This window comes from Sinohyriopsis cumingii, chromosome 6 (assembly GCF_028554795.1).
Source record: "Sinohyriopsis cumingii isolate HCF-2022 chromosome 6, ASM2855479v2, whole genome shotgun sequence".
Classification (NCBI taxonomy): Eukaryota; Metazoa; Mollusca; class Bivalvia; order Unionida; family Unionidae; genus Sinohyriopsis; species Sinohyriopsis cumingii.
Window position 1 is genome coordinate 121677028 of NC_142966.1, and position 27197 is coordinate 121704224.

Sequence of the window (27197 nt, forward strand, 5' to 3'; positions counted from 1 at the left end):
TTGGCACCATTTTCATTTGGGTAAAAGTATACATCTTTCGCAGTCTATTGGTGAAAATCCCATGCAAGTGGGATGAACATTTACTTGTGATAGATGCAGGTTTCACAAAATAATTGTCATTTCAGTTTTAATAAATGGCAGATTTCCCTTTGATAACCTCATGCAGGATGTAGTCAGTTCGGTTTCCATACCTACAGTAACATTACAAATAATAGTATTCCATAATTAAATTCTCAAACCAGTCTAAGTGATCTGGTTCATCTTCCTGTTTAGTCATTGTAAATACAATATTAGTTCAAACATTTTTGAAGGAAAATATGGATTACCATTCAGATTCTCAGAGTCAAGATAATATGAACCGATTTGTTTACTTTTGGTGATACATGTACATTCTGCTCTCAAAGACAATCTCTGTATCATGACACAATCATTATCAATATTTTAATAACCATAAATACATCCAAAATTCTATATCTTTAAAGGAAAACACTGAAACATTATCACAAGAGTGTTCTGTACTGGCAAGCAAGAAAATAATGCAACCTAATTTACCTAAACCATTCTGACCAGCAGTGAACTTGCCAGGCACACTGATACACTATCTAGACAATAGATATAGTCCTTTCTTTTCCAGAAGAAATATTTGGCCCAAATGGAGAGATGGAGAGAAAGAGAGAGATTATTTGTTAATGTTGGGATTGTTTATTGGTGGTATTATCACATAATAAGAATTTTAACTGGGGAAAATGTATTTTAGGATTTTAATAATTTTAGAAATAGATTGTGAGAAGAAAAAAATCCTGGAAGGAGTATGTCCATGTCTATTGCACACGCGCTGGTGGCTGATGAACCCTATACATGAGAGGTATGTCCATCCACAGAGGCTGCAAGGGAATGTCTGGGTTGTGGTGGGTGCTGCTGATGGTTCCCAGTTTTTTCTTCACCATCGTTTTTTCTCCAAGATAACCTGTCTGTTCTGTTCAAACGTGCCACTGTCCTGGTGAACTGTACGTCGCAAGCTTTCACAGTCAGCAGCTTGTGATGCCCATTGGTGGTGATCGATGCCACAGGTGGTGAGGGTCTTTTTCAAGGTGTCTTTATATCTCTTTTGAGGTGCCCCTCTATCACGGTGGCCAGTTGACAGCTCACCATACAGTGCAATCTTTGGCAGGCAATGATACTCCATCCTGGACACGTGCCCTGCCCAGTGAAGCTATATCTTCATGAGCATGGCCTCAACACTGGTGATCCCTGCTTGTTTGAGGACTTCAATGTTGATGACGAAGTCACTCCAGTGGATGTTGAGGATGGTGCAGAGGCAGCGCTGATGGAAGCGTTCAAGGAGGTGGAGATGGCAGCTGTAGTTGACCCAGGATTTGGCGCCATATAGGAGGGTGGTTAGTATGACAGCTCTGTAGATGATGATCTTTGTATCTCTCTTGAGACTGACATTGAGCCAGACTCATTTATAGAGTCTGCCGAAGGTGCTGTTTGCCTTGGCCAGTCTGTTGTCTTTTCAAACAGCCCAGGTAAGTGAACTGGTGGACTACGTTCATCTCTATCTGGTCAGTGAAGATGCTTGGTGGTCGGTATGCTTCCATGGGAGCAGGCTGGTGAAGTACCTCAGTTTTCTTTAGGTTGACCTCAAGATCAAAGAGCTGGCAAGCTTCTGCAAAGCAGGATGCTATGTGATGTAAGGCAGCTTCTGTGAGGGCAGCAAGGGTGATTCGTCTGCAAAGAGAAGTTCTCTAAAAAGTTTTTACAAGGTCTTGGTGTGGGCATGAAGTTGCCTTAAGTTGAAGAGGTTGCCATCAGTCCAAAATCAGATATAGATGCCCTCTTCATCATCAAGGTCTTCTGTTGCTTTTTGGAGCATCATGCTGAAGAAGATTGAGAACAGTGTGGGGGCTAAAACGCAGCCCTGTTTCACGCCATTTGCAATGGAGAAGGTCTCTGACAGGTTGTTTTGTTTCTGACCTGACCAAGCTGGTCTTCATGTAGTTGGATGATCATAGTAAGGAATTTAGGAGGCCAGTCAAGCTTAATGATGAAGAGGGCACCTATATCCAATTTCGGACTGATGGCAACCTCTTCAACTCAAGGCAACTTCATTCATGTCATGTTTTGATCTAGACTGCACTGGAGGGAGCTGCAGATAAGGTGGAAGGCTGCTTTCTTCTGTGGACTGGATGGTTGTGCGAGATGGGTTTGGTACGCTGATCTCTTTTTGGCAAGCAGTTCTTGGATTTCTTGGTTGTTTTCATCAAACCAGTCTTTGTTTCTCTTAGTGGTGAATCCAAGGATTTCTTCTCAGGTTTGCAGAATGGCAGCCTTGATGTGATTCCACATCTCTTCCAGAGATAGATCTTGCGGAAAATTAAGTTCTTCAAGTCTAGACTGCAGGCTCTCTTGAAAATCTGCCCTGACGTCTTCAGACAACAGGTTTTTGATCTGGAGCTTCCTTTTCAGGGTACCTCCTTGTTGTCTGGGCCTGGGCTTGAAGTGGAAGTCGAGCTTGCATCAGACAAGACGATGGTCTGTGTGGCACTCTGCACTGTGCATCACTCTGGTATGAAGGACATCTTTTAATTCCCTCTGGCATGCTATGAAGTAATCGATTAGGTGCCATGTTTTGATCTAGGATGCATCGAGTTAGTTTTCAGGCTGTCTTTTTGCTGAAATAACGTGTTTGTTATGATCAGCTGTAATTCTGCGCAAAATTCAAGAAGCAGGCGCCCATATAATATATACAAAACAGAAAAATAAATCATAGCCAGTTGGTGTAGCAAATAATACCATTTCTCCAATATTTGTGATACATCATGATTATTAACCAATAATATTCCAAATATCATATATTTAACTGAAAACAACATAGATGTTGATTTGCCATTGCAAAATTAACTGAAAACAACATAGATGCTGATCTGCCATTGCAAAATTAACCAGAAGATCAGGGTTTATAATGTTTGTTTTACCCCACATAAACTTCAGAGACCCATACATTTTTAGTTGGATTCCACTTTCAATCTATCAGGTATATATGGTACTATACATACTAGCAAACAAAATGCCCAATACTGAAAACTCTCACGGAAAATTGTATCCAACCACAAAAAATACTCCATACTTTATTACAAAATACAACATGTAATACTTGTTAAATAACAAAATATATAGACTTTAATTAAGTCAAATGGAACATTCATTATCATATGTGGCACAGTGTAGGGCTCATGAAATATGGGTCAAAGAATGGCCAGCTGCCTCCACATCTCTGAGAATGAGACTTAGCTCACATTTCCTTTTCATGATGTAACCAATAATGTGCTTCAAGTACCATAAATCAACCAACTAAGCAATAAACCAAACAAATGAACTACCAGTGTTTTGTAATAAAAATATGGAAAAAAAAGGGCTTCAACTTTCAGCAAATTGGCAGTGGTAGCACACTGTACAGTTTAACTTGTCATTCACATGTTTTCTTCATTGTATGTAATCTTTAAAGACAATTTCAGACAGAAAAATGTAATTATTGTTTGCCATTAAATGACATGCCAAAACTATTTGTCCCATATGCACCAATAGTTAACTTAAGAAATGTCACCTGGGAATTGAATCTGGTTTATAAAAAGGCAAATACAAATCCAATCAAACTTTAATTCCAACACTGTGTTTATATAGCATTAAATACAAGAAGACAGTACAACATATTGGTTGTTCTGACCTGCATGATAATCAAACCAATATACCTACAAGTAAACAACCACAGCAAACACTGAAACAACACTTCACTTTGAATTAAGGAACACTTAATTTAATATTTTCAAATTACTGAAAATGTTGATGTTAAGTACAGTGTAACCCAAATATAGCATGCTCCATTATAACACAAATTCAGATATAACACCATTGTGGCATTGCTCCTGAAATTTCATATACATGTACTTTTCTCCTTCTTTCTTAAAAGTATGAAAAGTAACATCTAAAAAGTTTATTATCATTTTCTGGGAATAGAGAATTCTATTGTAAGAAGATCATGCCGTGGCTCCTGCAATTTCATATACATGTATTTATCTCGTACTTAACAAGAGTTTTATCTTCGTAAAAGTAAGAAAACTATTAAAAAGTTTATTCAGGGATCATCCTGGGCTTTGCCAATATACAAAATTGTGATTTATTTTCCTTACTAGCAACAAAATATACCATCTCGCAATTCCCCCACCCACACACACACACATTGTTGACTGTTTAAACTTGTATATGTAACTTGGGTTTGGAGTGAAGAAATTCAGAAGTACCATGAAATTACGCTTGACGCCCCCCTCCAAATTCTATAGAATGGCCTATATTTAATTCATGCAGAAACCATAAAGGATGAATAATATTAACGTGTTTAATAAAATATTGTCCACTGACGTTGAATGTCTGGTACCAAAGAAATTAGCTGCGTAACATTAAATAGTTTGTCTAGTGTCTGCTAAAACTCAAACACCGACTGAACCCAGTCGAACAGGTTATGTATTAGACAAATTATTATCGAGGTTTCAACCCACACTGTTTCCTATGCGTATGTACATTATCAGTATAAAAAGTATAAAAAATTTAAAAAAATAATAATAATTTAACAAAATCTATTTATTTGGGTCAATCCCCTCACCCCTCCATGCTTACATACTAAATGGACAGCCCCTTATTACTGGTAACAATGGGCTCCGTTAGTCTTTTTTTCAGTGACATTATTGTATGGATATGCAAATCCAGCTTCTCTATTAGCTGTCAGTGGATTCACTAATGCTAACACTAAATTATCATTGCTATTGAACGATATGTACTGTACATAAAATTTAATAAATCCGAAAAAACTGCCTAATCCTGTCATGTTTGGTTATGTAGCTGTTTCGCACTATTTTGCATGTGTATATTCTTGGCAATGGAATATCTTGCTTATTTGCAGCCTTTTAAATGTTCTGATCGTGTCATTTCAAAGTTTATGAGAAGTTTCCTATTGAAATAATCACAAAATAAATCACTGACATTTCCGTTAACTTTTCTGTGACCCAGGTTATCAGAGCACACGGTGGAAGAATCAGCTTGTTAGAACCATTAGAGTGTCCTATGGGGCATGGCTCAGCACAAGCTACTGTAAAAACATCAAAATTAACTACATCTATATTAATTAACTTATCAATGACATGAATTCACTTATAGCTCAGTTTTTATGAAACATCTGATAATAAAATATCATTTAGTTGATATATAAAATATAACATTAAGAAATACCTGAGTAAATATATATAAAGGAGAGTCAAACCACATGGGCTCATATTGTTGCTTACAATTTAAATGTCAGTCAAACATTAGTATAAAATAATAAAAGTACTGTTTTATACTGACTCCAGTAAAGGGTATGTATAAGACGCTTCAAATTTTTTGATGTAATACACATGATACATATGCATTTCAGACTCTAAAATTTGACCCCCATATACATATTTTATTAAAAATATAAAAACTGGAAACCAGATTTTGAATTTCTTTATAATATATTGTAAATGTACATATTTTGGAAAAATGTATCCTAAAAGTTTTGAGAAATCTCCCTGAGGACTGTTCCAGAAGTAGAGATGTCAACTTTTGGGGAAATTTCTAATGTGTACCCATCATTCCTAACAATCAGTTACCAGAGTATACGATCAAAAGGAAATTGTATTAAATGTGAAGCTGAACTGCTTTGTTGTAGGTTCACATGTTCTAACCCCAAAAAGAGCTGAAAGCATAATTATTACTAATATAAGTGGCAAAAAGCATAATCTGAGCACAAAAAAGAGTATGTATTACATGCCATTATTACAGAAAACTATGAAAAATGTATATGCAATTAAATTTTTTCTATCACAAATCAGCTAAACTCATGTGGATTAGTAGTAAGGATGAGAAGAGACACAAAAGAAATTGATAAATTATTTGTGCATAGCAGTCACTTCAACTAGTGTACATGTCTACAGTAACTTTCGCGAATTGTCTTAAAGTCCATAAATGATGATTGTTGTATTATCATCGACCTGCCATCGTTCGTCCCATAATGACGGTCCGGTAGAACTTGTTTTTAAGTTTAACAAAATCCCTCTTCTCTAACATTTTTCAGTCATGTAACATGAATCAGTTGCATTGATAAATCCAGTTTTTTTTTTGTTTTGTTGCTTTTTTCTTAGTTTAAAAAAAAGATATCTGGCACCATTTATTTTCAATTTAAGCTGGACTGCTATGTGTGTAGTATCATAATAGAATGAATCTAGGGCAAATGGTTTCACATTCAAGAACCCGTCTGTTTTCTTGAAACTGTTTGATGTAAAATTCATGCAGAAGTTACAACATTTACATACATGAATTTTTATTCAATTTTTTAAAAACTTATTAAGTAGCAAACTTTTTTATCCTTTATATTTAAACATTTCAGTCTGTATAGTTGTCCATTTTGTTCATTTTTTGTATTACATGGTATAAGAAGTGCATGTTACGGTAGCCAAATTAAACCAGACATTCATATTGTGCTTAATTTTATTTGACCCAGCTAATGTCACCAGGATCTGAAAACAAGAGTATATTAAGTCATGAGAAAATCGGCACATGAACCATGGACAGGCATGAAGTTAGGATGGTCAAGCTTGAAATATCAGCAGTGATTCTTAAATAGGTCACTCAAGAAGGGATTGTATTATTATATAGAACATGTATGACAAGTAAATTGTAAAAAAGCAAACATATGAGCCCCTGTGATGAATAAATGCGTACACAACACAAGCCTCAAATTGTAATCATTAGTCTGTCTCGATCTGAACTTGGAACACTTTTTTTAACGGGTACCCAATTGTTCTATTTTATTACCCAGGTTATTATCAATGGGAGAATACCCAGGTACCCAATGGCATCTTTATCCAGAAGTAGTCAGATTTGGAATATGTGATGTGACTTGCAAGTATCTCATCAATAGTGCAGTTTATATGTTTGCTACTGAACTATGGTAGCTCTATTGGTAGAGCAATTTGACTCATAGTCCAAAGGATGAATTTTCAGACTGGGTCGGCTGTGTAAGTGTGTCCTTAGGTAAATAGTTGGTTCTTATTTTCACAGTGTGAGATAGACACTGTGTTAAAAGGGCCATCTAATCCAAACTACAGTTATATATTTTGCCTTTACCTTGTCAAATGAATCTTAAAAAATCCACCTTACAGAATGCCTCAAATGCTGTGATCAGAAAAAAAACTTCTACCAACTTTTTCGTTTCCATTTCAGGCTTCATTTTTCAACAGTTCAAAACTAAGCCTACTAACTTAAATTCAGTGGTCAACAGGAAGTGCATTGATTCAAAGAGAACAATCTCCAAGTGAAAATATTTTTGCAGACAGGCATATGATGAAATTCAGAAGCAGGAATGTCAATTACACATTTTGTTTGCTTTGAATTTTCTGGAACAGTGAAGAAGGGTCTTCTTGTGAAGCAAATTTCCAGCAGTATATTTCATTATGACCTTAAAGTTTGTAGAATAAATGTATTAAATATAACAGGTACATACATACATACATACATACATATATACACTAGTTTTCTTTTTTCTCGTGTGAGATACTTTATTAAAAGATCACTAATGGAACTCAAATATGATTATTATTTACAAATTTACTAGATTTTAATACTGATCTTACTGTTTAATTCATGTAAAAGATGTATGTATTCAATAAAAACTAAATACTATAGTTGTTTTCTGTTGTTTTTGCCCATGTGAGCAAGATGTCACTCACATGAGCAAAATCTTGCTCATGTGAGCAGATCTTGCTTATAAGCATGCCATTTTCACATTAGCAGACTTGCTCACATGAGCAAGATCTTGCTCTTGTTAACAATTCCTGCACATGTGATTTTCTTATTAGAATATGAGTTCTACTTGATTTGCATGTTAAATTGCACATGAGACTAACCTGAATTAGATCTCATGTGAGAATCTCATGTGCAGAAGGGATGGCAGATTTGGTGTGGGATGGAAGCCGCAAGCTTGATATAAAATGCACTGGAATGTATGTATTTTAATTGTTAGATAAATAAATTCATTGTTCACAATGACTAACCACCTCAACAGTGCATTGTTATATCATAATCTGCTTATTGCGACATGTGTATGCTGTACATAAGATCTCTGCATTTTTCTTAAACATTTGTGATAGTGGGGATGAATTGGACATGGTACTATCTTGTAATGAATCTTTCAAACAAAATATCGTCAGATTATTGCAGCCACTCAATATATTTTGACTGACCTCTGTGTGTGGATGATAAGTAAAATTCCTCTTCTTTTCACTCACTGAATTAAATCTTTCAGAAAACATATTTTCTGTAATACCTGTCAGAACAGAACAGAACAACTGTGTATTCATCATCTGTTGGCCTTTAAAAATAAAATTCTGACGCATGTGTAAAAGGCGGTATCATTTCGTCACCAGAAATGTTACAAAAAACCATTAAAAACCCCTACCCCCCCAAAAAACCCAGGGAACTACTTGTTGGTCTATATATGCTTCCGGGCCTAGCTACAATCGACCAACTTTTAAAAGCAGGAAAAGTAACTGCTACGATCAACCAAACGACAGCTAATTCCTTTTGTTTTAAAATGTACCCAGAAAAAATAGTTTTGCTTAAACTTCAAAGAAAATTGATCACCTTTGAAACACTGATCCTTCTCTATAAATAATAAGCAAATGAAAACAAAAATCAGTCTTGCTGTTCTACAAATAATTGATGTTGCTGCCACAATAAGAAACAGACCATTGTTTTGTCCTCCAAATCTATCCTTTACCAGTAACTTCAATAACACATGCACAATTCATCAAAGAAAGCCGACTACAATCTTCAATAAAAACAAATAACCTTTCATCAAAGGAAGTAAACTCCAAATTTAAATAAGAGCAATGAAACCTGTTAGATTGTTGCATTTACCAAAGTGACTGGAACACTCTTATTGTACTGTGAAAAGTTCATTTTTGCAGGGAAAAAAATAATGCTTATGGCAGCTACATATGGCAACATAAAACACCATCAAGTTAATTGAAGATGGGGTATCTTGTAATGTATGTTAAACATTTTAATTTGTTCATGCTTTCATTTCCATATCAATAGCCTCATCCCCTGGGTCACCTCAGCAAGAGGTTTCTGTTTCCAGCTGACCAAAATCAAGGCCAATTTAAGTACATGTACATGTAGCATGTAAACAGCTATAGCCAAGTGTTACTTGCAACAAATGAATTTAGTTTTTAAGTGACAATTGAATATAGATAAAAAATGGACTACCATTTTGTTAAATATATATGTGTTGTGTTTTCTAATGGGATGTGAGACATATATAAGGTTTATAACATGTAAACTATAATCCAATTCATGGGTTTATTATATACAGTTACAGTACTTAATCGAATATAGATTGTACTACACAAAGTTGTGTATATACAAATGTTTTCAGACTAGTTCGTCTTCATTTGCTCTAAATCACGTATCTTTGCACCTGCTTTTACTACACACACACACACACCTACACACACTATAATTTAGGAAAATGCATCATGTTCATCAGCTAACTGACTTAGCTGGTTACAACACTGTTTAATTTATAACAAAGTCAAGTTCTATGGACCCCAACTATCGTGTTATAGCTGGGTCACACTGAATTGTATAATCAATATGGTAATGAAACTGATGAATACAGTGCATAACAAATAAAGATGGGAACAGTGGCATGAAAACATTAAAAAAATATTTGAATTTACAGTATTTGTACAAATTGCAAACATCTAGTTTCAAATATTAATCACAGATTTATCAAAATATGTTTGTATGTCACACATGTATGGTGACCGTATGAATAAAATATTCAATTAAAAAAGTTGTCTGAAAAGCAAGATTATATGATACTGTTGGTTGCACCACAGGCCCTATCCAATACCTTTGAAGAGTGGTACAGCCTTCCAGATGGTGATTGGTCCAAGACTGCCAAACTGCCCAAATGCCATCTCCATATACACTAGGGGAATTCCACAGAATAACAGCATCACAAGGTAGGCAACAAAGAATGTCCCTGGAACCAACAAAATTATTTTATTAATAGATATTAATCAAATTAACCAAAGACATGTATAATAAACTCTGAATCAGTCAATTATTGACAGCAACTAACTACCTATGCTGGTCTAATTGGTACACACACTTGCCAGAACACAACATGACATGTAAAGAATTTTTTTACTCCCAAATCCCTGATAAGGCCAAATTTCAAAAAGCAGTTTTTAGTAATCTTTGGAGACCCCTCCAACTCCACCTCAATAAATGTCCATAGCATGTACAAACAGTAAAAAAGCACTGCTTACAGATTATAAAACTATTCTTGAGGCAGTTTAAACAGCTAATTTTCACCAAGACAATTAAAAGGCAAGGTGGTCAGGTATTCATGTATTACTAAACTGGCTGACACTAGCTAAGGTACTGTGTTATTTCCTTTAAAAACTGATGTGAATGAGCCCATTATGATAATTTGCACAGGTAAAGTTCACAAAGTGGAACAATCCAATAATTCATATAGAAAATGTTACAGACAAATCAAAGATATGCATGTAGAAGAACAAGAGTTATTATACATTATTGCCGTGACTAAGAATGTTTAAGCCATTAAAGATTAGTATATGCTCATTTTATTCTCTGTTAACTTTACATTGTCAGAATTGTTCAATATTTTATGATATTGCACACCTTCATAATGCATTCATGTGCATAAAGGAACTACTTTCTATTGTAAACAAACAATGGATGTAAACACCAGCACTTTTGATTTGTAAACAAATAATAATAATAATAATGAGGACTTTGTATAGCGCCTAATCTTTAGAAGCTCTAAGCGCTTTACATCAGACAATACCTATAACATAAAAAACATATATAATGATAAGATTACAAGAAACAAACACCATGAAATTAGAAAACATAAAAAAACATGCTGAAATATTTAAGGTAGGAAACATTATTAGGTCTTTAAGTTTGTTCTTGCAGTCGAAATAAGTGAGTTTTAAGAGTACTCTTGAATGGAATCACTGTGTCTTTGTGTCTAAGTTCAGTGGGCAATTCATTACACGTTGCTGGGCCCTGGTATGCAAAAGAATGTTGTCCATATGACTTCATTTTCATAGTGGGAATAATGAGCATACGATTGTCAGAAGAGGAGCATTAGTATCTTGCTGGTGTGTACACATGGGTGAGGTCGCATAGGTATGTTGGACTAGGGTGAGGTCGCATAGATATGTTGGACTAGAGTCTGTCAGTGAAACATAGCACAGAGAACAAATTTTGTGTTTGATTCTGGATCGAATGGATAGCCACTGTAGGGTACAGAGCAGCAGGGAGGTGTGCTCTGATTGTGGTACTCTAAGTATGATCCGAGCAGCTGTGTTTTGAACTTTTTGAAGTTTCTGGAGTAGATATTGAGATGAACCAGACAGAATTGAGTTACAATAGTCCAGTCTTGAAAGTACTAATGAACACACAAGTGTTTTAGTGGCATCAACTGAAAGATATTTGCGAATGGAGCTGATGTGTCTCAGCTCAAGATATGCAGCCTTACATATGTTCATGACATGTTGGTGCAATGTGAGAGTACTGTCCTGAGTAACACCTAGGTTTCGTACTGACTGTGTGAATTTAATGTTGGCATTGCTGATATTTATTGTTTGAGGTAAAGGGTGTGAATGAGAAAGTCTTTGTATTGTGATCAGAATGGCCTCAGTTTTATCATCATTCATCTGCAGCTTGTTACATGTCATCCATAATTTCACATCAGAAATGCACCTCTCTACACCTTGGATGGTAGCATCAACTTCAGTTGGGTGGCTATATTTGTATATTTGGGTGTCATCAGTGTACAATTGGTGAGACACTGGATGATGATCTATGACACTTGAGAGCAGCTGAGTGTATAGAATGAAGAGAACAGGTCCAAGAACAGACCCCTGTGGAACACCATAACATAGATTAACTGGGCTGGAGTGTATTCCATTTGCAGGCACAATTTGTGTCCTGTTGACCAAGTAGGACTTGAACCACAGTAAGGCTGTATCATGAATGCCAAATACATGCTGGAGATGGTGAAGTAATATATCATGGTCTATTGTGTCAAATGCTGCAGACAAATCAAGGAGGGTGAGGACTGTAATCTTTCCACTATCATGTACACTCACATAGTAGGCACTTTATGTTCTGGTTGATTAAGTTTGTTTCTGAATGAAGTAAAACAGATGTTTCATGGACTGCCAAATTCCACGTTAACGTTTTTGATAAAATGTTTTGGATTTAGGTTAGCTATACAGTTGATGCCAGAAAGGTCCTTACAAAGAATATACAAGTGACAAGGGATAAACTGTCTTCTTTAGCTGGTAATAAGAATGGCAAAAAATTATACTTAGTTTTACATCCTGAATTTCCTCAAAATGTACTTTAATTCTTAGTTCTGCAAATTTGAATTACATGAGCCATGTCATAGGTTCTCAATCTTGATTACACATTTCAAAATTGTACTGTAATTTAAAATAAAAGTGTAGTTGCATCCTCCTTACTGCACTCAAAATGAAATAAGCATTAAATTCCATAGAATCTTTTTGATAATTGCAATTGAAAGACTTTGTATTTTTCCAACATTATGATTTCAAACATTCAGTGACAGAAACAGAAACACATTTGCAGATGTCAACACACTTGTCCCTCGCTTCTTCAATCTATGTATTTCATGTGGAAGTGTCACATTTAAATCCAGTCCATAATCACGAAATTCCATATCAAATGGAAAAGTTGTTGCAATGTGCATTCATTCACAATATGATTCCAAATTTAAATTTTAACCAGATATGCCATTTTCTTTCAAAACTTATGTTTAGCGTGGGACTAAGTTCAATTTTATCTGGGCGGAGTTATGTGTGCAATAATAATGTTGCTGTTGTATAATGATGAATCTGCGCTTGGTATTTCTGATCACAACACAAAGACTTTCTCATTCACATCCTTTACCTCAAACAATAAATATCAGCAATGCCAACATTAAATTCACACAATCAGTATGAAACCTAGGTGTTACTCTGGACAGTACTCTCACATTGCACCAACATGTCATGAACATATGCAAGGCTGCATATCTTGAACTGAGATGCATCAGCTCAATTCACAAATATCTTTCAGCTGATGCCACAAAAAACACTTGTGTGTTCATTAGTACTTTCAAGACTGGACTATTGTAACTCAATTCTGTCTGGTTCATCTCAATATCTACTCCAGAAACTTCAAAAAGTTCAAAACACAGCTGCTCAGATCATACTTAGAGTACCACAATCAGAGCACACCTCCCCGCTGCTCTGTACCCTACACTGGCTATCCATTCAATCTAGAATCAAACACAAAATTTGTTCTCTGTGCTATGTTTCACAGACAGACTCTAGTCCAACATACCTATGCAACCTCACCCATGTGTACACACCAGCAAGATACTAATGCTCCTCTTCTGACAATCGTATGCTCATTATTCCCACTATGAAAACGAAGTCATATGGACAACATTCTTTTGCATACCAGGGCCCAGCAATGTGGAATGAATTGACCACTGAACTTAGACACAAAGACACAGTGATCACATTCAAGAGGGCTCTCAAAACTCACTTATTTCGACTGCAAGAAAAAAATTAAAGACCTAATAATGTTTCCTACCTGAAATATTCTCAGCATGGTTTTTATTTTTTAATGTTTTTCTAATTTCATGGTGTTTGTTTTTGTAATAATATTATTATATGTTTTTTATTTTATAGGTATTGTCTAATGTAAAGTGCTTAGAGCTTCTAAAGATTAGGCGCCATGCAAAGTCCTCATTATTATTATTATTATTATTTAGTTTGGAATATGCCATACATTCAGTTATTTGTTTCTTGTAGTGTATTTTGTTAATAAAATTAAGCATTAGGTAGAATAAGAAAATGAGCATAACCTATAATTATTGGTTAGTTTGTGAATAGTTTCTTTTAAGTCTTATTTTACTCCATATATACAAAGCAAAGTATGCTTAAATCAATCATGGGGATGGTGTTCAGGCGTGAATAATGTAAACGTCAAAATGGCATTTCCTGTCATTCAGGAAGCTATAATATATCAATGATGCAATCAAATACCAGCAAAGCAAGATGTAAGAACTCTTGGTTGACAGAGTGTCCAGTCTCTAACCATTGCCCAGTCTCTAATCAGTGCAAAGATGAACATTTTAATGACACTTGCAATACCTTCAAACCCCAATCTGAATCATTGAGATCAGTAAAGATTGCCTCTAACTGAGCCTACATTTGCCATCAAACAGATTTTTAAAACTTGGTTATTTTTTTTATTCAATGTCAGTGTGGTTGTGATTCTAAAAAGTCCTTTTGTGAAAACCCCATGTTCATTTTATTATCACACCAACTAAAACACACCCTTGATGAAGATAATCCTTTCTTTGAAGGAAGATTTCAAACTTGGAAATAAATGCACAATAAAAAGAAAGACCAATAAAGTAAATGAAATGTTCCATTAGGATCTGCCCATCTTTATTTTTCTTGAGGTAAAATGGTATGTTCCAAAATGCTCTAATCTGTTTTTCCTCATGGGAAATGAAATGTTCTGTTATGCACAATGAAACACCCCTGATCTAAAATGAGACAATCAAGCATATCTACCTGCTTAACATATAGTAAATGGAATATTCTCATACTTGATAACACCCCTTATGTCAGATAAGACAGTTCAAGATAATCCACTACTTTCCTGCACTGTAAATGGAATGTTCCAGAATACGCTGTCAAACAACTCTGACAATGATACAGTCAATCCAGCACAACTACCTGGCACATTCCTTGTAAATTAATAATATTCTGATATTCATTATGAGTTTGTGTGTGTTGCTTGGATTTATAATGTATTTTAATGTAGCTTTAACAATTTTTCGGTCATATCGCTATTATGTCTGCAGTGTGGCAGCTTATAGTGATGTCTAGCACTGGGGTATCATGCTGCACACATGTAGCATGATGTCCCACCCTGTCACATTATCCTGATACCAGGCCAACCAGTCCTAACATTGACCTCCTAATGCTGAGCACCAAGCAAGGCAGCTCTAAGTACCATTTTTTAAAAAGTCTTTGGTATGACTTGGCTCAGGTTTGAACCAGTGACCTCCCACATCAGTAGGCACTCTAACCACTGGGCCACTGGCATGGTCGAATTTTATTATAAAAAAAATTCTGATAATATTCATTAAGAAACACCCCTTATGTAAAATGAGATTGTCCTAGATAATCCCCAGCTTTGCCTTTATAGTAAATAGAATAATTAGTAATTCACTGTTAAACTTCTCTGATGTGAAATGAGACAGTTCAAGAGATTCCTCACGTAAATAGTGCTTTCTAATATGTACTGCCCATTTTACCTGATGCTAAATAAGTCATTCCAAAATTACTTACACAATCTACTTCAACGTATGGTAAAATTGAAAATAAAACCTGCAAGAAAGGTTTCTGTATTAAAAGAGAATCTGTCTGTATCAATAAATATTTTGAATACCTAATACCTAATGAAGTCCTCAGGTGTTCATTCTTTTCATTGTGAACTGTCACATTCAGAAATGAAAGTATCCATGATACTAATATACACATAAAGGATGTTTTTGGTGTTTAATGGCACATTTAACACATTACTGATGTCTGCTGAAAACTCCATGTTCATATGACCATCCTTTCAAGTGAACTAGTGACAAGACTTTCAAAACATTGATTGTGGCAGCCATATAAGAGGTCAGATCTGCACCATTTCCATTCAGGAACAGCTAGATAATATTAATAGTGTTATGGTGAAAACCCCATGTTAGTATGGTTACATTTAGGAAGAGTAGAAATAAGAATATTTTCAAGATGGCAGCCATGGTGGCAATACTAGATGTTACACTGGACCCATTTTCATTGAGTACCCTGTCAAGAATGTCAAAGTAAAACTATTTTCATGTAGGACCAATATAACATCATGTAAAATCTACTGGTGAAAACCCCACGACACTATGATCTTCCATTCAAAGCAGAATCATTTTCATTTAGGACCATATAGACATAAAAAGTCTTTTGGTGAAAATCTTATGTACAAGATAAGTGGTAACAAAATTTACAAGATGGCAGTTTTGGTGGCCATATTGGATGTCACACTGGCACCACTATCATTTAGGACTGATGAGACATTGCAAGAACCCTTTTATTATGAACCAATATCAATAAGACCATCCATTCAATAGAAGCAGCAAGAAAATAATTTACAACATGGTCACTGTTGTGGTGATATTGAATGTCCATGATGAACCATTTTTATTTGGACCCATGTCAACATTAATGTCTTCAGGTGAAAACCTGCATGCCAGTGTAACTTTCCATTCAAGAGGATTAACAATAACAAGATTTTCAAGAGGGCTGAGGTGGGGCCATATTGGATCAGAAACATTTTCACTTAAAACCAACTAAGACCAGTAAAGTAATTGATATATTGTGACCCTCTTTATGCTTCCAGATGTAAAATGTGATGTTCCAACAGGTTCTGATCTGTTTTTCCTCTTTGGAAATGGAATGTTCTGATATGTACTAACATTCTTTATTTTGAATAAGACAGTCTACCATGACCAATGGATTGACCTGGTATTTACTTCAAACATCCCTCACATTCATCGAGACAATCCATGGTAACCACCTACCTTCCCCCTCACTGTAAATGGAATGTTCTAGTACAGGGTGGTCCAAAATTTTCAACATGATGGGCCACATTGACCAAAGTGTGTGCCATATATGACACTTATTAAAGTAATTATATTATATTTATGAAAGTTGCTTCTTTGTATAAGTGCAGGCCACAAACAAATGAACCATAGGCCACATTTGGCCTGTGGGCCTGTAGTTTGACCAATCTAATATATACTGTCAAACACCCCTGATGTAGAATGAGACAGTCCAGCATAACTACCTGCCTTCCCACATAGTAACTGGAGTGTTCTAATATTCAATATAAAATATCCCTCACAGTCAGCGAGACAAGTCCATGGTGACTACCAATTTTCCATGAAAATGAATGGAATATAAAACACTCCTGATGCTAATGAGATAGTCCTGCATGTCCACCTGGCTTCCCTCAGGGTAAATGGAATGTTCTGATATGTAGCATTACAGACCCATTACACCTCTCCCTCGATAATTCGCGCACAATGGGGTCCACAAACATAGACCGTACTATAAGTGAGGCACGAGTTACTGAGGGAACTCCAAAAATTGAAGAAAAATATTGCTTTGACATCGAGAAAACCATGGGGGAGCAGGGTTAGGGAACTGGGCTGTTTAACGAATGAATACTCATTTTACAATCTCGTCAATAATAATTTTTAATAACATGCTTTTTCTAATGAAGTTGTTCATTATTCTGTTTTATTTTCAAAATGTCCAACATATGAAAGATTGTTTGAACTGGTTTCAACAGCCATCACATGTACGTGAAAAATCTGTGTATTACATCACTGCTTTTTTGTGTTCTTGATCAGTCTGGTTCCCGTAGTGGAGTTTATAGCATCCAACAAAGTGGGAGTCCATAGAGCAGGGAACTAGACTAACTGTTGATACACCACCAAACATGCGACATTTATTTCGTGAGACAGTCGTCCACGTCAAAACTCAATTTTTGCATTGTTCAGTTAGTACAATATTGATGCCTTGATTTAATTGGAAGTAATAATAAAACTTCTTATCATTCTTGGTGATATCTATAACTGCAAGTTTAAGAATTCTCTGAAACTTGCTTGCCCACAATGGTCCGTATCTGTGAAATCAAGCTCTTTATTTTATGAAGTATAAATTTCACTTGGCTGCGCTATATGCATGCATATGCATGCCTTGTTATCTTTGATCACAGTTATGAAAGAGTTAATTTAAGGTAGTTTATGTTAAATACACAATAACATTTATAAGTGTTTGATTGATGAGATGAAGTGAGTTCACCTAACATACAACCGGGGCTGCTAGATTTTAAGTTTGTAGGATTTTCTTTTATTCCATCTCCTTTATTTGATTCAAAATACATCATTAATGTGATAATACAAAGGAAGCCAGATTTTAATTCAGTGCAACAATGCAAGAAATACTTCTGCAAGTCAGTTTTCAAAACACGGTCAGCATTAATTAGGTTCTCAGAGAAATGCTTGCAGACATAGCTGTTATGGTAGATTGATGCATTTTATGTTTAATTACAAGAGGATACGTTGCATTTATGATGATTACACTTAAAAGGAACTAAAAGATAAAACCAGAATACAAATTTCATTTGATAAAAAAATTATTTAATTTGTATTTATTTATTAAAGTACTGCCTCCACTCGGTGTAAGTGACATTTTCATTAATCAAAACTTCTTACATATCGTTAATTGCGGTGTATTAGGAATGTCATTTGGAAAGAAAATGTAAAACAATTGTATGACCTATTTTTAAATTTGATATTTCAGAGTGTTGATTAAAATTTCCAGGTCCTATCTACCATTTTCGATGATAAAAAACGAGTGATACATCCATGTTTCCGTTACCAATTCTGAATGCAATTTTCTTCAAGTTCAACAAATAGGTATCAATTTTGGGGGTATTTTCTGGTTTAAAAAATGGGATCCACACCTGAACCCGCATTATAAGTGGGTTCGTGAGTTATCAGGGCCCGAGTTATTGAGGGAGTGGTGTATATTAAATTAGATAGTCCTGTTCAACCACTTTCCTATCATGATAATGGAATGTTCTTATATACACTGCAAATATTGCTGATGTTAAATGAGACAATCCAGAATATTCCTAATTGTAAATGGCATGTTTTAATACGTACTGGCAAACTTACCTGATGCATGATCCATACAATCTACAGTAGAGATCTGTCTATAAAAGAGAACCTGTCCATGTGGAAACAAATTTGAATACCTAATGAAAAGCTCTCTCTTTATTCTTTTCACTGAGGACTTTCTAACATAAAAATCAATGTATCCATGATACTCATATATCCATCCATTATAATTGTTGTTGCTGCTTTTTAATGACACTTTTAACAAACTGTTAGCAATATGATGCCAAGGAAACAGAAGCTAAGCACCTTTACCAAGGACAAACCAAAGCAGTCAATTCAATCGTGCCTCAAACCCACAACTGTTGAATTAGGACTTTGACTCGTTACCAACTGAAATACCATAGCTCCCTCCCATCAAAAGAAAAGTAGTGGACAGAAGTGGAAAGAATATCACTATTTTCAAGCGTCAGGAAAAGCGCCTGTTCACTTGTCCTAATTAAGCAAAAACTGGCTCAGTTGAAAATAATACTTCATACTGAGCTGAGTAGATACAGAATCGCACCTTGGGAATAAATCTAAATGCATTTTTTTACCCTCAAAAAGCACCAAAGTACAACATCACGTAACATATGGTGTGTGTCACTCATAAATAACTTATGCCTAATCTGCCTACTTATCACTCTGGAACATGTTGCAAAGGAAACAAGTTCATTTTTTACACAGGTAGCTGATGTGAGTGTGATACTAAATACCACTGAATATATTTTGCAGTTGTTGTTTTCATTGACAGTGACACTCTTCAGTAACTGAGGCATCATTTTTATGTGGAGAATTATCACCCATTTTTATGAGTCAGAACTCTCATAATTTATGAGACAAAGAATGAAAAAATGTGTGTGATTTTTCATCTTGTCCATGTTACAATTGTCATCTTAATTTTAGCACAACAGTGTACAGGTAGTCATTAATCCAAATAACAGGACATTACAACATAATAGCTTTTCTCATTGCCCAGATAATTTGTGTGCAAATCATATCTTCTGATTACCATGTCAACAAAATTTATATCTATTGGATTTTGATCTGCCTGGTACATTCACTCATCAATGTCAGTCAGAAGTGGGTTATGTAAGCCAGGTTGTAATATTGCCTGACTTGCAAATAAAAAACACCTTCATGATGTTTTGGTGTTTCCTTTTACAGCCAAGGATACTGGTTGCCATTCTAGTGTTTGCTTTTCTTTTTCTTTATGCAAATATACTATCATTTGGTGATAAGTGATTACAATGACCTAATTGTGCAAGAATATTTCCTACTAAGTTATCTTTGCAGCATGACAGACAATAAGAGGCATACCCCTTTTGCATCCATGTGCCCATTGAGCCAAAAGAATGACAATGGTAAACAGAACTGATGGTATCAGTCCTGAAAAGTGATAAGAAAGAAAGAATGGTTTGATTCTCAGTTGAATTATGTATTGACAGTATGATTATTCTGGTCTTTTTCAATTAGTACTTCATATCTAGGAATTGTCTGAATCAGGTGACAGCCTTGCAAGAATATGGCAATTCCTTGAAGAAATAAAATGCCAGCCTCAAGAAATTTAAACCAAAAGGCCAGAAGGGCTTGACAAACTTGTACTATTAATAGGGTAATCAAAAGTAGTTCCATGGTCTAAAAACCATCTATTGCAATTATGTGTTGTTTTGAATATTTTATTTCATTTTGATTTAATTTAATTGTTTGATTCTTAGTTTTAATTTTTTTAATTCCATTATATGATATTGTAATGTAAATTTAATTACTGGATTTGATATTTTCCAGAAATTAGTTTTGTTACGAAATTGTGTATGATTTATATCAATATGTATATGTGATCAAAAATGTACTCGGGTTTCATTGTCACATACAGTGTCACCAGAGGGTGGTTTATTTTTTTTGGCTCTAGTTATTTCGAAATACTGAGAGCAACTCAACCCATGCTGCATGTGCAAATTGCCTGCAGTGAACACCTATGTACCTAGCTGTGCATATCTGTCACAGCTGTATACATATAGAGCAAATTCTCTATAAACAAATTACACTACGATGAGTCTTGTCAGGAAGCTTACCTCTTTAAGGGAGCAAATCTCCAGCTGTAGAGGTTTTGAAATTTAAGTTTGTATTCTTTATTACTATTCATTTTATATGACAGAATTGTTTCATATATTAGATGTTTTAGAATTTATTCTAAATTCTACAGAGAGTCAATACCTAGGTTATACAACACCATGATATTAGAAATACTATAGTCTGGTTTGAGTTAGCTATTTGCTGTAACTGAACAGACAAATTGAATTTAATTATATGCTGCATGCATTGAACAATTAATGTAATGGGTAATGAATTCATGTGTGTGCATGCGCAACATATATCAATGCAGAAGTACTTAACCATGTCATACGAACTACAATGTTTAGTTGATATAATTTTAGCTGCCTTATATATGGTTTGGTGATGTGGAGTCATAGAACTCTGTGTGGTTTTTTGTGACATGTACGCTGTCTGGTGACGTTGGTTCGGAAGAGTGTACTGGTGTTCTCAATGCGAGGGACCAAGGCTTCACGACCATCAGGTCTGTGTAGAATGTGAGAGCTCTCGAGGGATCCTTCAGCAGAGTGAGAGGGGCGGATCATGCGTGGGTGCTTTCTTTGACCATTGACTAGAGTGAGTGGAACCGGAAGTACATCTTGGACGTCAAATGGGCACCACGATAGTTATATATATATATATATATATATTATGTGTTCCATGTCATTGTTATTTCCACTATTGCTATCTGAGCAAAATTACATGCATTCCATTTCAGTATCATTATATGAGCAATAGATTCATAATTTCATGCATTCCCATTTCATTATTGTTATATGAGCGATAGATTCATAATTTCGTGCATTCCCATTTCATTATCATTATATGAGCGATAGATTCATAAATTCATACATATCCCTATATCCCTTGGTATTTAATAAGACCTTGTTTATATTAGGGTGTAGATCATATACTTTTATTTGTTGATCGGTGATAGGACGAAAGTCACGTTTGTTTAAAATTCCATTCATTAAATTCATGTTTGAGTTTTCTCATCGAGTTACTTGTTGTTGATAGTTCCATGTTAGGAACTTTATAATTTTCCTTATCTTTTTGTTTATAATGGTGTCAGATTTGTTAATATTTAATTTTCATTTATAAATAAACATCTTATTAATGCAGCTGCTTTGGGTGTCTTCACTAATCCAGTCACAACCCGGCTTCATCTTGTAACAAGTTTGACCTGTTTTTCTCATAAACACCTAATAATAGAAACTGTATGTAATTGATGACCTAGATCCTGATCTTGATTTAGAAACTTTTTAAAATTTATTTTTTTCTTTCTAAGTATAAGATTCATAGAATGAAATGTGATAACAGGCATGTAGAGCTTCTATGTGGTTCTAGAAACATGATCATGTGACCCTTCCTCATACGGGAATCTGTTTTGCATCTTAAATTAGTGTATAACCTTTTTCCACAGAGAATTTAGTCAGTTGGACTATAAACCATTAACACTTTAAGGTGTTTTGCTGTGACTAGTTTGACCTGAAATTCTATTTTATGGAATTATTAATTCTTTTCCTTGGGACTATTTAAGTGCTCATACAGAATTCTTGGACAAAGACATTTATTGAAATTTTATTTGGAATTCAAAACTGGATTATTTTCTGTGGTTTAACAAGGAATTGTTGACACATCAGGACAACACTGACCACTGCATACATCACTGTCCTCCATCTTTGATTTGTTTTATCAGGACTCCAACTCAGATTCATTTAGGACTTTTTATTTCCAGGACTTCTTTATTTTAATTTTTAGATTATTTTTGGATTGGATTTGTAAAACTAAGGTCTTTTTCTCAATTTTACCTTGTTTTACTAGGGAGAAATATTTATTAAATTTTTCAAAGCTTATTGTCTTCACTCTTTACTTGCATTTATTAAGCACCTAAACATAAGTGTAAATGTGTGGTGATGATATTTGACCATGTTTAGTCTAGAAACTGTATTTTTCTAAGTGTATTAATGGTAACAAAGGAAACAATTATTTTCATTCTAATTATTTTCTACAGACATATGAAAAGATGCAATGATCCCTACCAACCCCTCTTGAGACCTCAAAACACACTTTTTGAGTCTCAAACCTGCCCCACAAAACTGTCTGGGAATGTAGTGGATATATTGTAAACAAGATGCTGACTATGGCTTCCATGTCCAGTATGACCCTTAGCCTTTGGTTGTACACATCAATATGTATCCATCCTTTCATTGCATGAACAATTTTCAGCTTTCTCATGCCATGAAAAATTATTGTTAGAGGCAACATATATCCGAAGGTGGAAACTGCAAGGACTATATTAAAAGTCAGAGGTTTAAAAATCTGCACCAGACATCATAATTCATACACTTTTAACCCCTATCTTATCATCAGTCCATCCAGAAATGAGATCAAATTACACTAGAATTTCATCCATATTGGAGAAATTATCTTCTCTTCTGGCCTTCATGAATTCATCAAATGATTTTATTTTCTCAAAATCTGCTGGGCAATGCTGAATCATCAATGTCCATGCACTAAGCACTACATTTTGTCACTTTAACACTTTAAAAATTGTTCCATTATTTAAATTTATTTTCACAATTCCTGTGAATACTGGTGAAAAGGAACCAAAGTTAGCTTGCATATTTCGGCTGACTTTGTAAAAAAAATAATTAAAAAATCCAGCACACTTAAAGGAATCCAAAGTCCAAAGTCAGCATCTGGGGTTAGCATGCTTTGTAACAAAATAACCTTTGTATTGATATCATTTTGAGAGAGAAGAATTAGCTTAAAAGTATCCAAAGTTGGTCTGCTTTGTAATATAAATAACCTTTATCTTCGATGTCCTGTTGGTAAGTTCAAACTATGAGTTTACTGCTTGCTGCTACAGTAGTTGTTTATTCACCACCTTGCTTGGCATCTGAAGTTATAATTAATACAAATGGGCACTGACATCTGTGGGTAAATAGTATACACAGCAATAACTTGCTTTAATAATACGTTTAATAACCCATGCTAGGAAAAAGATTTTCAAATAATTATTTTTATTTAGGAGATATTGTCATATAGTGTACCTGGATATAATTTAATCTTGGTTATTTTGCACCTAACACTGTGTCATGTGTTAATGGCAGTTATCTTCAAGCAATAGGTTGATTATTTCCCTCTCATTTGCTATTTTGTTGGATCCAATTTTCAGCTGAATAACATATTCAAATCTTTGAGTACAACTAAACATGATTTGTTTCTCAATGTTCATATCAATGAACAATGTGTTGTTTGTTATTGGACATAGCAATAAATGCTACAGTATTGATGCCTACTTTACATATATGGGGTTCATAGATATATTGTGATGCACGTGATGAAAAAAAGGAATAAATGATAACAGTACAAGGTTTGTTTCTTTATTTTTTTAATCCAATAAGTGTCTTGTTTATCTATTTTACTGCAACATGCATTGGGGAGGGCATAAATTCAACACAGATTTATTTTGTTTTTTTAAGTCTTGGGACATATGACAGAGGTGAAAAAACTTTCATCGTAAGTTCTGGGACAGGAAAAAAAGAATTGTTTAATTGTGTCCCAACATATGTGGTCAATACGGTATATAGGTATCCTTCAACAGAATTTTAATTCAATTATTAGTTTTTTGCTCAAGCAAAATTCATTTAATATCAAGGTTCTATAGCCAGATAAATACTTGACCAAAGTTAGTGTTCAAATACAATATATGAATTTGTGCTTAGATGACCTAAATCGCTAATCCACTCAATGTTTCTTAATTTTACTGAAAATTCCCAGGTATAAAAATATATTAAAGTTTTGATAAATTTGATATTTTTTTAATTCTGGTATAATTTTAAGGGACAACAGAAACTATTTTTTTTATTTAAAAGTTTTGCACTAGGTGTTTTGGAATCATGGGGCCTGCTTGGATCTTCAAGACAATTTCATTTAAGGATATGAAAAGAGAAGACAATTTTAAGAGGAACCGTAGAAATATGTAAAGGTTTAAAGCCAGAAAATTTTGTTGTTGTTGATGTTGTTGTAGAAAGTATGTAACTGAAGATCTCTTTACCTCCACCATTTCTGTAGACCAAAAATGGAAATCTCCAGATATTCCCCAGCCCTACAACATATCCCAAACAAGACAGAATGAATTCAACTTTCCTTCGCCAGTTCCCTCTGTCACCATTTTCTTCATCATCATCCTCGCTGTCTGTGCTTGACACTGTCATCAAATCAGACATGTATCCCCCAGTCATTTCCGCTACCTCTTGCTGCTTCTGTAATAATAAATATCACATTCCATTAATTGTTAGCAAAGTGTAATACAACTTGTTATATTTACTAAAACCATCCTACAATCTGACTTAAAATTTCATATACAAGTTAAATAATTTTTACCAGTTCTATGATACTTTAGCAATGACATATGTGAGTCAGCTTTGGTATTTTTGGTTGGAAATACAAATACATAAGTTTGTCATGGTTGTCATGGTTTTACCAAGCAATTTAGGAACACATTTATAAATGCAAATATCATAATTGTTTGTGTTTTACAGTTGGTTACATGAGACAGTATCAGTTGTTCGTGTTTACGTTTGGTTACATCAAACTGTGACTTAAGCATTTAACATTAATAAATGCAAGTGTCATTTGTTTGTGTTTAACATTTGATTATATGAGACAGTGCCTTAAGCACATGACAGTTATAAATGCAAGTATTGGTTGCTTGTGTTTAACATATGGTTACATGAGACAGTAACTTAAAGCACAAGACATTTATAAATGCAAGTATTGATTTTTTGTGTTTAACATTTAGTTACAGGAACTGTGCCTCAAGCATTTGACATTTATAAATGCAAGTTTTGATTATTTGTGTTTGATGACATTTTTCATATAAATCAAGTAAAGAAGGTTGAATAAAGCAATATCAATAAATATTAACCAAGTTGAATGTTTCTTTTATTTAAAGGACAACAGTGATGGTCATTATGGTCATTTACAAAGAAAAAAATCCAATGTATCTTGCTTCTGTAGATTTTGGGTTTGATGAGATATTCCATAAAGCACAGTATGACACAATCTACAATAAAGTGAGATGACACCTAGTTGCAAAATAATCATAATATTAGTATTTTACTCGTCTTCATGAGAAACACTTCCACAAAATATGGTAAATGACTGCCATTATGTGAGTGTAGAGTTATCTCTCCTTACAGATATAATATCAATACTATTTTAAGCTGTGATGTAGATAGCGTTACACACAAACATATTTTGAGTGTCAAATCAATTTTTTGTATCAAATCCAAAACAATGAAGTTTATTCTCGACTTGATGTCTAGGATTTAATTAACAATTATATTTAAATTATATTGAACAAATGAATGTTTTGTATAAGTTGCAATGTTAAAAAAATCATTCTTTTTTTATTCATACTTCTTGCCCAGATCATAATTATGTAAGATTGCAAATGGTATTTCTTTCCTATTAAGTTTTCATGATCATTTTATATTTGCATTGTCATAATGTTTGTCTTCTTAACTATACTAATCAATAATGACTAATAATATTTAGCAAATCATTGAACTTTTTGTTTGCCTTATTTATTTGACTTTGCATCACCAGGTGCATGTAATAAATCTTGTATTACAAAGTTGTATTGAAACAAACTGAAGCTAACAAAAATAATGAGTATTGATAATTTTCTCTTCTATTCTGCACAGCAAATTAATTACTTGTGTTTATATTCCACACACACGCAACAGCATTTTGAAAAATCTTTGTTAAATTTAATATTTATTGCCACCATGCAAGAACAATGAGATCAACTGTACATATAATTTTTCACAAGAATAGTGTTCAATAAAAATTCTCAAAGATAATAAATAGTATAAATTACCCCATGTACTGATAAATTTATGATATTCATCCTCAAATACAGATCTGTCCAATTATTGGTTTATCCATTCATACCCCACCTTATGTCTTTCTCACTTTGCAAGCCTCCAAGGTGCAAAGCTCTCATTACTGACAAAGTGAGTTAATCCTGTACATTATGTACATATATGTTGTTGTAGGGTTTAGCACCATTTTTCAGCACAGGGTAGGCTATACATGGCAGCCAGTATTAATGGTGGAG

The 27197-nt window shown here is 34.4% G+C and overlaps 1 protein-coding gene across 1 annotated transcript in view; it reads right to left on the reverse strand.

Moving 5' to 3' along the window:
- Positions 1–27197, reverse strand: part of LOC149797858 (uncharacterized) — a 338244-nt gene that overhangs the window by 63380 nt on the left and 247667 nt on the right. The window contains exons 16-17 of the mRNA XM_089960811.1: positions 25128–25335; positions 9992–10123 (exon numbers count right to left, since the gene is read on the reverse strand). Coding sequence (XP_089816937.1) covers positions 9992–10123; positions 25128–25335 — 340 coding nt within the window. The remainder of the gene's footprint in view (positions 1–9991; positions 10124–25127; positions 25336–27197) is intronic.